At 36.0% G+C, this 12,861-nt stretch overlaps 1 protein-coding gene across 2 annotated transcripts in view; it reads left to right on the forward strand.

Moving 5' to 3' along the window:
* MAOA (monoamine oxidase A) overlaps nt 1-12,861 on the forward strand; it is a 102,321-nt gene that overhangs the window by 53,659 nt on the left and 35,801 nt on the right. For both annotated transcript variants that reach the window (XM_036744239.1, XM_036744240.1), the window contains one exon: nt 12,344-12,448. In XM_036744239.1, the coding sequence (XP_036600134.1) occupies nt 12,344-12,448 (105 nt within the window). The remainder of the gene's footprint in view (nt 1-12,343; nt 12,449-12,861) is intronic.

Genomic DNA, 12,861 nt, shown 5'->3' on the forward strand with positions numbered 1-12,861 from the left:
CAAGTCAATTGGGTCTGTCTAGACAACTACGTGGCCAATTCGGAGCAAAATTAAGCCAATTGTTAACTTTAATTATGGTGGGGTTTTTAAATCAACAATTTTTTTAATATAACAAAGAAATTCTAAGGTTTAGAATTTTTAAAAGCGGAGCTTCTTTCTCTGAAAGGAAGCACAAGATTGTATGTAAATAGTGCTGTGGTGAGTATATTTTTGTAAGAGTTTCTGTAAGACAGAAACAACACTAATGGCACGTTTTCACTTTACCTTCCAATATAGGTCTTGCCTGGGGCCCTTAAAATATATGATGGTGATGATGTTATTTAGAAGGCTCTGGGACCCTATCCCTCTTTATGAATTAGGTGGCAGGTCAAAGTCACTTGTTTATCTCATACTTCAGTATTATTTACATATTTATGTAACCCACATTTCTCCTCAATAAGTCAGTCAAAAAGCATTTTTTTTGTGCCTACTGTGTGGTCCGGCACTATGCTAGCCACCAGGGATGCAATAACAGAGTCAAAACAGCCTCTGGCTTCAAGGAGAGTTCGTTCTTAAAAGCAGATAAAAGATGCATACCTGTGTCTATATGCAAATAAAAAAGACATAAAAAGAAAGATACAAGATAAACTTGGAGGGGAAGACACTAGCAGTTGGGAGTAGGCAGAGATGGGGAGAGTAGTCTGGACAAGGCAAATAGCAAATATACAAGGGAAAATGCCAGTACAGTCTCAGAGATATGAGACGGAGGGCCGTGTGTGAGGAAGAGCAAAAAGGTAAGTATGACAGGACCTAAGAGTATATGAAGGGGAATAAAGTGTAAGAAAACTAGAAAGGTAAGATTGGGCTAAGTTGTGAAGAACCTTAAATACGAAACAGGAGATTCTGTATTTGATCCTGGGGCAATAGGAAACCACTGAGCTTATTGAATAGGAGGATGACATAATAAGATAGGCACTTCAGGAAAATCACTTTGATAATTAAATGAAGGATAGACTATAGTGAGTAGAGACTGAGAGACCAATTAAGAGACACCTCCATCCAGGTCATCGTTAATGAGGAGGTAAACACAGGTGGTAGCTATGTTGAGTAGATAGAAGGGAATAAATGGGAAAGATAGGGAAATAAAATGAAATGATTTGACAGCTGATTGGATTTGTGGAGTTACTGAGAGTAAGGTTTCAAGGATGACATTAAGATTTTGATCATGAGTGACTGGAAGCATGATGGTATCCTTAAATGTAATAGGCAGGTTTGATAGAAGGGTAGGTTAAGGAGAAAGATAACACGTTCTGTTTTGGACATTTTGAGTTTGAGATACACATGGGACATCCAGTTCAAAATGTCCAATAGGCAGCTGATTATATGGGACTGGAATCAGGAGATAGATTAGGGCTAGATATTAATCCATGGGAAGTGATGCGATTACCAGGTAAGAGTATATAAAGAGAAGAAAGAAGTTGCTCCATTGACCAGTGCTGATGCAGCAAAGGATACTGAGAAAGCGGGGAGAAAATGAACATGTATATAGTACTGTGAGTTAATTGCTGTTATCTCCATTTTACAGCTGAGGAAATTGAGGCAAACAGAGGTTAAGTGACTTCCAACACACCTAGCATCTGATACCAGATTTGAACTTGAGAGTCAGGTCTTCCTGACTCCAGAGCAGCGCTCCATCCACTGCACCACTTAGCTGCCTAGAAAAAGTATTCATACAGGTAGGGGTAGATACCAAGAGACTATAGTGTTATAAAAATCCTACTGGAGAACTTATTCAGGAGAAAGTATTCAGACAGTTGTCAACAGTGTCAAATGGTGGAGAAAGGTAAAAAAGAATGAACTTTAAGAAATGAACTATTAGATTTGACAATTAAAAGATCATTTATCACCCTGGAGAGAGTAATTTCAATTGAATGACAAGGTCAGAAAGCTGAATTGCAGAGGGTTTCACCAGAAAAGAGGGGAGGGGTAGAGGAGACAAACACAGTTACCTTTTCCAAGAAAGTTAGCTAAGAAAAGGAGGAAAGAAGATAGGACACTAGCCAGTGGGGCTAGTAGAATCTAATTAAGGTCTTTTTTGTTTTCCTAAATATGGGGTAGAGACTTTGGGCATGTTTTAGGCAGCAGGGAAAAAAAAAACAAGGGATATAGAAAGACTAAAGGTCAGAAGAATACAAGTTAAATTGGACTTGGCAAAAAGAAGGGCTACCTCTTCATCAGAGAATGGAGTGAGAAAATGATAGTGGAAGATGAAGAGTGGCAGGAGTCGAGGAAAAAGTAATTAAATGAAGGTACTTGGCATGAGGGCACGGTTTTGATGGTCCTGAAGGCAGGAGCAGGGCTGGGAGGAGAATGAAGGTGAGCTGGCCTGGGCCTCTCCAGAAGAAGAGGACATCAGAAGGAACTCAACAATGGGAGAATGGGACTGGTCTGGAAGAGGGATATTCCAGGGCAAGAAGGCTATAGGAATAGTTAGATACCCTAGGATAAGCAGGCCCCTGCTACTGAGGAAAGTTCCTGGATGAGACAGTAATTGAGACATGGGTTTGAAATCTTGGAGAAGCCAACAGAGGGCCATAGTTGGAGGACTTGGGGAAACAGCCCTGTATAAATATACACATACTATGCTATACTAGGTTATATAATAATACAAAATAATTGGATTTGACTTAGAAGGGGACAATTACCAACCTAAGGCAGTTTCAGTGGACTGTATCAAGGATGTAAAAAACAGATTTTTCAGGGCTTGAAGGAGAAAGCAAATGGCAATACAATGGAAACAGCAAATCTGGATCTCATCCATTTGTCAAACGTGGCCTTAAAAGGAAATAGAGAAATATAATCATGGTTGAAAAGAGAAGCAAAGATCAAGTAAAAGCATCTAGGTTAAGTCTGTCTTCTTCCATTTAAAAAGAAGAACAAAAATCCAGCATCTTTTTTAAAATAGTATTTTATTTTTTCCCATTACATGTAAAGATGATTTTTAATGTTCATTTTTTTAAAAAATGTCAAATTCTGGTTTATCCCTGTCCTTCCCTCATCACCCCCTTCCTAAGACAGTAAGCAGTTTGATATAGGTTATATATGTGCAATCATGTAAAACATATTGTAAAACATGTAAAAGAGAAAACAGGCTAAAAGAAAAGAACCACACAAAAAATTAAAGAAAGTGAAAATAGTATGCTTCAATCTGCATTCAGACTCCATCAGCTCTTTCTCTGGATGCGGATAGCATTTTCCATCATGAGTTCTTTGGAATTGTCTTGGATCACTGTATTGCTGAGAAAATCTAAGTTGTTTATAGTTGATTATTGCACATTGCTGATACTGTATGCAGTGTTCTCTTAGTTCTCCTCACTTCACTATGCATCAGTTCATGTAAGTCTTTCCAGGTTTTTCTGAAGTCTGCCTGTTCATCATTTCTCATAGCACAATAGTATTCAATTATATTCGTATAACACAACTTGTGCAGCCATTCCTCAATGATGGACATCCCCTCAATTTCCAATTCTTGGCCACCACAAAAAGAGGGGCTATAAATATTTTGTATGGGTAGGTCCTTTCCCCTTTTTATGATCTCTTTGGGATACACCTAGTGGAAGCATTGCTGGATCAAAGGGTATGGACAGTTTTATAGCCCTTTGGGCATAGTTCCATAATTACTCTCCAGAATGGTTAATCCAACATCCCTTCAGGTACAAATGCAAACCAAGGTGACTCTGCACTTTAATGGGTGTCAGAGTATTTTCTAGTACCCACAATTTTGTGATATACTTATGCACTATGGTAAGGAAAGCACAAATACTTTTCTCTTCCTTATCTCATAATCAAGACCCAGTGTGCCATAGCAGATAGCAGGCCAGCATCAGAGTGAAGAATACCCTAATATCAAGTTTTGCCTCTGACTCATACTGGCTGCGTGACCCCAGGCACGTCTTCCTGTGTAACCCTCTGTGACTATAAATTGCAGAGAAGATGCCTACCTGAATTATGGGAGGGAGTTTCCTTATCTAGGAGTTCTCTCTACCAGTGAAATTTCAGTTCTTGTCCCTCTGTCTCAGAATTACAGTACTAGAAGTAGCATTAATTCAGAAATAATTATTATGCACCTGCTGTTTGCTTAGCACCAAGGTAAAGACATTCTCTCCATAGAACAGAAACCCCTTGAAAACCATGGCTGTCTGGTTTTTGTCTTTGTATCCCTAGCATTTAACAGAATGTCTTATATATACTGAGCTCCTAAATGTTTAATTATAGAAATAACAAAGTTTAGAGAAGACATTTTAGCAACTTACAATCTGATAGACAACACAAGCACAAATACTTATGATATTAAATAATAAAGCAAGAAGTTATATTGCCCCCACCCACACACTGTTGATCCTGAAGTGTTTGGAATTAGGCTAAGAAAAAGTGACTAACATCTTCTCATAGCATTTGAATCCAGAAATTCCACTGCTAAATATAAAATCCAAGGAGACCAAAGGCAGAATTCCCATAAACTCCAAAATATTCATAGCGTCACTTTTTTTGTAGTGGGAATTGAGAAATGGCTAAAGGAATTGTGACACGTGGAGTGTAACAGAATGTTACCTTTCCATAAGAAATGTGAATATGGAGAATTCAGAGAAGTGGAAACTTATTATTGATGTATAGTGAAGTAAGCAAAACAAGGAAAATAACATAGATAATGACTACAAAAATGTAAATGAAAAGAATAAGAAAACCAAAGCTGAACACTGTCATTAAAATGACCAAGCTTCGACCCAGACAAGAGCTAAGAAAATGCACCTCCCCTTCCTTCTTTGAAAAAGAGAAAGACTTGGGTTGTGGAGTATTGTATGTACTTTTAGACGTGTTTGGTGTGTTAACCTGGTTTACTAAACTAATCTTCTCTTCTAAAATCGCTGTTTTAAGAGCTGGAACACTTATTAAGGGATTGAGGGGGAAGGAATGTATTTGGAAATGGAGGCAACGTGGAAGAAAGTTGAGTATGAAAATAATATATTTTCTTAAAAATGTGGTATTATCCAACCCAAAGTTGGACTTCCCTAAAGGTATTTCTAATTTTAAAAACCTCAAAGGAAGGATGCTTACAAACACTCCTCAGTAATCCATCATCTTGTCTGCCCTCACTTTGTTATTTCTAACTAGAAGCCGTCCTCTTGTAATCGAAGGTCTGAACAGCTCCTGATCTGTTTTATGTGGATTATAGTAAGGAAGATTGTTCATAAAATATCCTGTCGTTTGAGATCACAGATTATTCCTCATGCTACGTTCACAGGTGGAAGGTCTCAGTAGTTAAAGGGAGAGGCTGGTGGAGTCACTTTGTTAAGATTGTGAGGCAAAAAATTGCTGAGAATATCTGATTTGCCCTTCAGCATTGAAGTGAGTGCCTTTAAGTATCTTGCCTTGCCCTCAGGCTTGATTAGGGAAATTGGCGTAGCCTAACAGGTGATCTTATCACAGAAAGCCTAGAAGTGATAGTTTATAGCTAGAAGTGACCTTAGAGATAATATGCTGTAATATGTGCCATAATATTCTCATTCCGAGCTTAAGGAATCTGATGCCCAGTTCAGTTAGGCTTAGGCTCTGTCTTAAGGTCATCAAGCTGGAACGTAGTAGAGCTGAGGCTGGAACCCAGATCTTCTGCTCCATCTGCTCCTTCAGTGAATTTTCCTCTTCGGTTGTTTTCCAAAGCAAAGAAAATTTAGACTCCATCCAATTCTTATGTACCCCCAGACATTCCATAGATAATCCACTAGACTTTATTAATATGTCAGACTTATAAAGCCAGTACTAGCTTTTAAAGAAATATTTTAAAAATAAAGATGAACAACAGCAAAAATTTCCAACAATGCCAAAGAATAAATGCCTGCAATTGTTTATTGGTGTGCCAGCACTTGGCCCATCTTGAAAGGGCCAACACAATAATGTTGTAAGTTCAATAAACGATTATCTCTTGAACAGTGTTCCCCTCTTATCATGAATATGGGTTGGTTTAAACAGTGCTTACTGTAAACAGGGCCCAAGAAGCTTTGGTACACTTCCAGGGACATTGTGTCCTGCTTAGAACAACAATCCTTGCTGCTTTACAGGGCAGTTTTTCTCTTGAGATGGGAGTATTGGCCACAGGGGAAGTACTTGGGATCTCAAAAGCCTGGGACTTGGGGACTTTATGTGCTTATTCCTCAGGTGTCTGACTCACTGATGCTTAATTCACCAAAATCTTTATTCATGAGAAATGTGTGATGTTAAAGAAGTCTTTGAAGTCCTGATCATATCATCATATTATTACATCTGGGAGTAGTAGAGATTCCAGAAAATGCAACCAATCACTTCTTAGAGTTTTCTTAGCAAACTGTATTTTTCTGCTTCTGCATTTCCTCTGTCCTCCATATAATTTTCCCTTCTATGAAAAGTTGAAGTTGTTAAAGGCCTAGGATTTTCCATTTAACAAGAAGAGGCCTAATACAGAAGGTATGCTTTGACCTGAGTTTTGAAGGAAGCCAGGAAAGCTAAGAGATGGAAGTGAGGACAGTAAATGAAAAGACACAGATTTAAGGAGGTGAAGAATCTTGAATAGAGAACAGCAGGTAGATCAGCTTGACTGAATCATGGAGTATGTGGAAGAGAATGAAGTGTAAGAATTCTATAAACGTAGGAAGGGGCCAAGACTTTATATTTGATCTTGGAGGTAATGGGGAGCCACTGGAATTTACTGAGTAGGAGAGTGATATGGTCAGACGTGTACTTCAGCAGTAAGCTGACTAGAGAATGGATTGGAATGGAGAGAGCCGAGGCGTACATGGAGACCATTAAACAGCTGTCAGTCAGGCCAGATGCGTAGAGTGAGATATCTCTTGGCACCGGGTCTCTGAAGGTTGAGCAAGAAGAATCTTGGGAACGTGTGGAAATGTATGCACACTTTCATATTCTTCCACCTTACTTCCTGTTCTGGTAGAGCAGTTGGATCTGATGGATAGAAAGCTGGACTTGGAGTCAAGAAGATCTAGATCTGAATTATGCCCCCGGCACTTAGTAACTGTGTGTGTGACCTTTGGCAAGTTAATTAACCTTTTGCTTTAATTTCCTCATCTCCAAAATGGGAATGATAGTAATACTAGACCTACCTCATGTGGCTGTTGTGAAGATGACGCGTGATATTATATGTAAAACGCTGTATAGGAATGTTAGTTATTATTATATTACCGCCCCCATTTCCTCATTGACCTGTTTCTCTCGGCCAAAGCTTAGAGAAGTTGGCAGGGCTCTCAGGACACCTCTTTACATTTGCAACTATTTAACGTGACAGTTTTACTCATTTGTTAAAAAAAAGGTTAAATGGCAACATATTTTTTTCCCATGGTGTTTGCAGTGATTGATCTCTACTCTCTAAAGTTGCTGTGCTCTCTTTTCATCTGTTTTGACATGTAAAATTGATGTTCATCTCTTTATATACTTAGCCGCAGACATCTTGACTCTTCTCCTTGTTTTCCAAAATGCAGATTCTTTGGTCTTCAGGCAATATGCAAAGTACAGTTATTCAGTATGGCTAGGGAGTTTGAACTTAGGGATGTGGCAAAAATTTGGTTTAATTTTATCTAAAACATTCTAAATGTTCCCAGAAGCATGCCCTATCTATGGCAAATTGAAAAGAATCAAATGAAACCATAGCTCTGCAAAACATATGTTTGTTTTTCATTGGGTTGTTTTTTTCAAAAACACTTGTGTTTTTGTGAGAGAATGTGAGGTAAGTTCTGGTTAAGACAAGAACTGTAACAAGAACTAGCTGTTCACAGAGCTACGATTGAAATTCTTTACCCAAATATAGCCTCTTAAGTGTCTCTTTTCCCCTGCCCGCCATGTTTGTGTTTTGTAAATAAATTCTCCATCATTGTCCTTTCAGAGTACATGGAGTATTTTGTAGGGTTATCGTTTGAAATAGTCCAGATATATTTTCTGCTGTTCTTCTAAGTCTCCTTTTATTTTTTTTAAAAAGATAGGAGTTGCTTGCTAAAGATTTACAAATATTATACTGATGTTTCCATTTATTTAATAGTTTCATTCTCTCAGAATAGAATTGACTTGCCCAGTTGTTTATAAAATTTTTTAAAAATATTTTTTCTTCTATAGTAGCCATCAGTGAAAACAAAAGTTCACATATACCTGTGATCATGAATTCTAGTATCTAAAGTTTGCTTTTAAATGTAATTATTAATTTTAACAAGACCAGAACAAAACTGTTCTGTTTACATCTTTGTCTCCTTTTTCTTTTACTTCTGATTTTTTTGGGTGGGTATAGCTTTTGTTGCTAATCGTCTTTACGTATTATTTTACTTATTTCTTCATGTTATATATTGTTCCATATAAAATTTTCCATAGTGGTTGGCATCTTTGATGTTTGCCATTTCTCATTGCATAATATCTTATTATATCCATACCATGACTCGTCCAGGAACACCTGGGCTATTTCAATCATTAGACTGTGGCTTAGAATTACAAATAATTATGTTATGAATACTTTGTACACAGATTTTTTTTCTTTCAGTAACATTACAGTTCCATAGTAAGACCTTTTTCTCAGTAGTCCCACTAATATTGAATTTGTTGTTTCTAACTCTTTGGCAGTTAATGTGTATGAGGATGATAACTGAGAGATATTTGCACTTCTATTTTTCCAGTTATTAGAGAGTTTGAACAGTTTTTCAGGTTTTTTTTTCAAGACCTTTAGAGTCAGAGAACTTGAGTTCAAATCCCAACATTGCCATTAACTGTGTGTGACTCTTGGTCAAGTTACTTGACTTCTTTGGGACTAATGAATCTAAGGAAAATGAGGAGGTTCCACTAGATGACCTCTGTGCTACCTTCTGGCTCTAATCTTGTCATTCTCTGACATAATTCTATCATGTATTTATTCATATCTCAGTCATTTTCCTTTGGAAACTGGATCCTACTCTTAATTCCTTATTTTTTTAGTTTTAGATGTCAGATTTTTTTCAGAAACATTAATAATAAACATTTTCTCCAGTATGTTTCTTTCCTTTCTAATGTATTGCTTTGTGTTGTACAAAACTTTATTTTTAGCTGTTGTAATACATCTATTTTTGTCTCCAATATTATCTTCAATTCATTGAAAAGATAGGAATTTTTCTGCTCTCTCAAGATGAATTAGATATACCACAGTTTTAATAGTTTTTTATTTTTTGGTCATCGATATGTTTGATTTGTTTACTTCATAGTATGTGAAATACAGACTTAATCTCATTTTTCTGTTACATAATTCTCACAACAACAACAACAATTATTGGTACCCTTCCCCAGAGTTGATTATCTTCAATTTATGAACTACTAATCTCTTGCATGACTTTGGTTCTAATTGTGAATTTTTTGTTCCATTCCATTTATCTATTTTCTATGTTTAATTTACATGTTTTAATAAGTTAATGTCTTCTCTAAAGTTAACTTTTAAAACTGCTCTCTATGTATCTGGTGTATACTGAAATATGTACATATTATTTCTTCCATTAAAATGTAAGCCCCTTGACTATTTCACTTTTGGTTTTTATGTTCAGTGCTTAGCACAGTGTGGAGTACATAATATACTCCTGATAAACTATTGTTGGTTGATAAATAGTTAATAAAACTAGATCATTAAATTAATAATTAGTAAATACCCTTCTTTGGTATAAGAAATTCCTTTCTGAAAAGGTAATCAAGAAAAAGAACAAGAAAAAGAAATTGCAAGGGAATTACTAAAGTTGAACTGTTTTGTTTACATTCCTACATGGAAAGATGATGTGTATGATTCATGAGACCTCAGTATTAGGGTAGCTGAAGGGAATATGCATATATATATATATATCTTTATATATATATATATATATATATATATATATATATATATATCTTTATATATATATGTATATGTGAGTGTGTATGTATGTATATATGTATGTGTGTGTATATATATGTGTGTGTATATATACATATATATATATATATATATATATATATATATATATATATATATATATATATATATGTAGAGAGAGAGAAAGAGAGAGAGAGAGAGGGCACAGGGTGCGTTGAAGATGAAGGGAAGATAACTAAAAGAAATAAAATCAAATTAAGGGATGAGAGAGGAATATATTGAGAGAGGGAGATAGGGAGAGATAGAATGGGGTAAATTATCTCGCGTAAAGGTGGCAAGAAAAAGCAGTTCTGTAGGAAGAGAAGAGAAGGCAGGTGAGGGGGGAAGGAGTGAATCTTGCTCTCATCAGATTTGACCTGAGGAGGGAATACCATACATACTCATTTGGGTATCTTACCCCACAGGAAAAAAAGGAGGAAGAAGATAAAAAAAGGGGGGGATGATAGAAGGGAGGGTAGATGGGGGTGGAGGTAATCAAAAACAAACACTTTCGAAAGGGGACAGGGCCAAGGGAGAAAATTCAATAAAGGGGGATAGGTTAGGAAGGAGCAAAATATAGTTAGTCTTTTACAGCATGAGTATTGTGGAAGGGTTATACATAATGATACACATGTGGCCTATGTTGAATTGCTTGACTTCTTAGGGAGGGTGGGTGGGAAGGGAAGAGGGGAGAGGATTTGGAACTCAAAGTTTTAAGAACAGATGTTCCAGTACAAAAAACAAAAAAGTTTTTGCATGCAACTAGAAAATAAGATACACAGGGAATGGGGCATAGAAATTTATCTTGCCTTACAAGAAAGGAAGGGAAAAGGGGATGGGAGGGGAGTGGGGTGACAGAAGGGAGGGCTAATTGGGGAACAGGGCAACCAGAATATACGCCATCTTGGAGTGGGGGGGAGGGTAGAAATGGGGAGAAAATTTGTAATTCAAACTCTTGGGAAAATCAATGCTGAAAACTAAATAAAAAAAAATTTTTTTAAAAAAGAAATTCTTTTCTAAGTATAATTTTCCTTGGCATTATTATCCATTTGTTCAGGCATATACATTTTGTTGTCAATTTATCTAATTATCTAATGAATAAATGCATAATCACCTAATGAAATATAATATTGGGATTCTAAAAAATTATATATATGTAGTACATGTATACATATATGTGTATAATTTAAACACATATGAATGAGATAAATATATATGTACATGTATAGAGCGATCCATATATACATATACAAGTATATGTATATAAATTGAGTAATACTACCATCTTAACTCTATTAGTTCATCCTGGCCATGATATTAACTATTTCTCCTGTTATTTAGCTTTTCCCTTTATTTCTGTGCAAATTATTTTTATAGTTCTCGTTATGTTGGTCTTGTCTTTATGTATGGCTTTTCATTAAAATAAAGCATTTAATTAATTAATTAATTTGTTAAATATCCTTTACATTAACCAATGTTTACTCCCCAGGGCTGTACTGTACTATAGGGTATATAAAGCAGTAAGTTTCTGACCTTGAGGAGTTTATAATCTAGTTGAGGGAAAAAATGCACACAAAAGATTAAATAACACTACAAAAATGTAATTATATATCATAAATGGCACAGACAGTGATTCTTCCTCCATGATGGAAAGTCAATTGATTTTTACTTATAGCATCTTAAGTTTTCCTATATTTGACTCTTAAGCAGTAAGGCAGATATCTATCCATATTTTCTCTGCTCAGTCAGCCCTTGATCTTAAAAATCCTTCCCATTAAAAATCTTCCTATAAAAAAAACTTCCATTGAAAGAATGGATTTCAAAATACTATGTATAATGATAAAACATATCAAATACTTGGACATTAACCTATTAAGACAGATACAGGGTGTCTCAAAAGCTTTACTAGCTAAAGTCCACACTAGGGTTTTTGGGTACCCTATATTTATTTTTCCACATTTTTAACATATTAATAGCTTTCCATTCCTAGTCTTGCTATATAATGAAGGCTAGAATCGCAGTATTAGATATTAACTTACTGTATTTTCTGTCTTTTATGGTTTGGAGGCTGCCTTCTCTATATATCATTTCACTCTGACCTGAATTACATCTGGATAGAAATTAGAAGTTTGTTTTTTTTTTATCAGGATAAGTATTAATTTACCAGGTGTTAATAAATATTTTACTTATGTATAGGAGAGAACATATTAAAATATTCTTTTCTGAAAGCATAAGAATAGCTAACTTGATATCATGATTGAAAATTTGCAGACTGTATACATGTGATGACATACATGGCGGTTCTCATTGATTTACCTACCTGTTGGCTACTGATGATTACAGTTTGGGTTTTTTTTGTTGTTGTTATAATTACCAAGTCTTAATTCAAAGAACTGTGTAATCTAATTGATTTTCCTAACTTTTCTGTGAAAGGGAAAATCTACAGCCTTCCGGGGAACTTTTCCTCCAGTGTGGAATCCCATAGCATATCTGGATTACAACAATCTGTGGAGAACAATAGATCACATGGGGAAGGAGGTATGATGGGTGTGAAGCTTCCCTAGGAGGCTTATCGAGTAATTATTCTTTATGTTATCATTATAGCCCCTTCAGCGATATTAAATAGCTTTGAGTAATCACTTCCTATCAGGACCTTTGACTCCACCATGTAGTGGAAAGGTACTAGATGTGGATTCAGAGTACCTAGGTTCAAGTTCTGCCACCTTTGAATCAAAGGATTCCACCTCTATGACTTTTGGCAAGGCTTATTAACCCCTCCTTTACCTTAATTTCATAATCTATGCAATGATGGGGCAGGGGCGGGGGGAGGTTGGACTAGAGAGATCCATGATTCTCATCTGTGAACTGGCAAAGAGGTATACATTTTTTTTTCACAAGTTAACCACAGATAATGTGAGAACTGAAATTCATTTCCCCACATTCCCCCATTC

This window comes from Trichosurus vulpecula, chromosome 2 (assembly GCF_011100635.1).
Source record: "Trichosurus vulpecula isolate mTriVul1 chromosome 2, mTriVul1.pri, whole genome shotgun sequence".
Taxonomy (NCBI): domain Eukaryota; kingdom Metazoa; phylum Chordata; class Mammalia; order Diprotodontia; family Phalangeridae; genus Trichosurus; species Trichosurus vulpecula.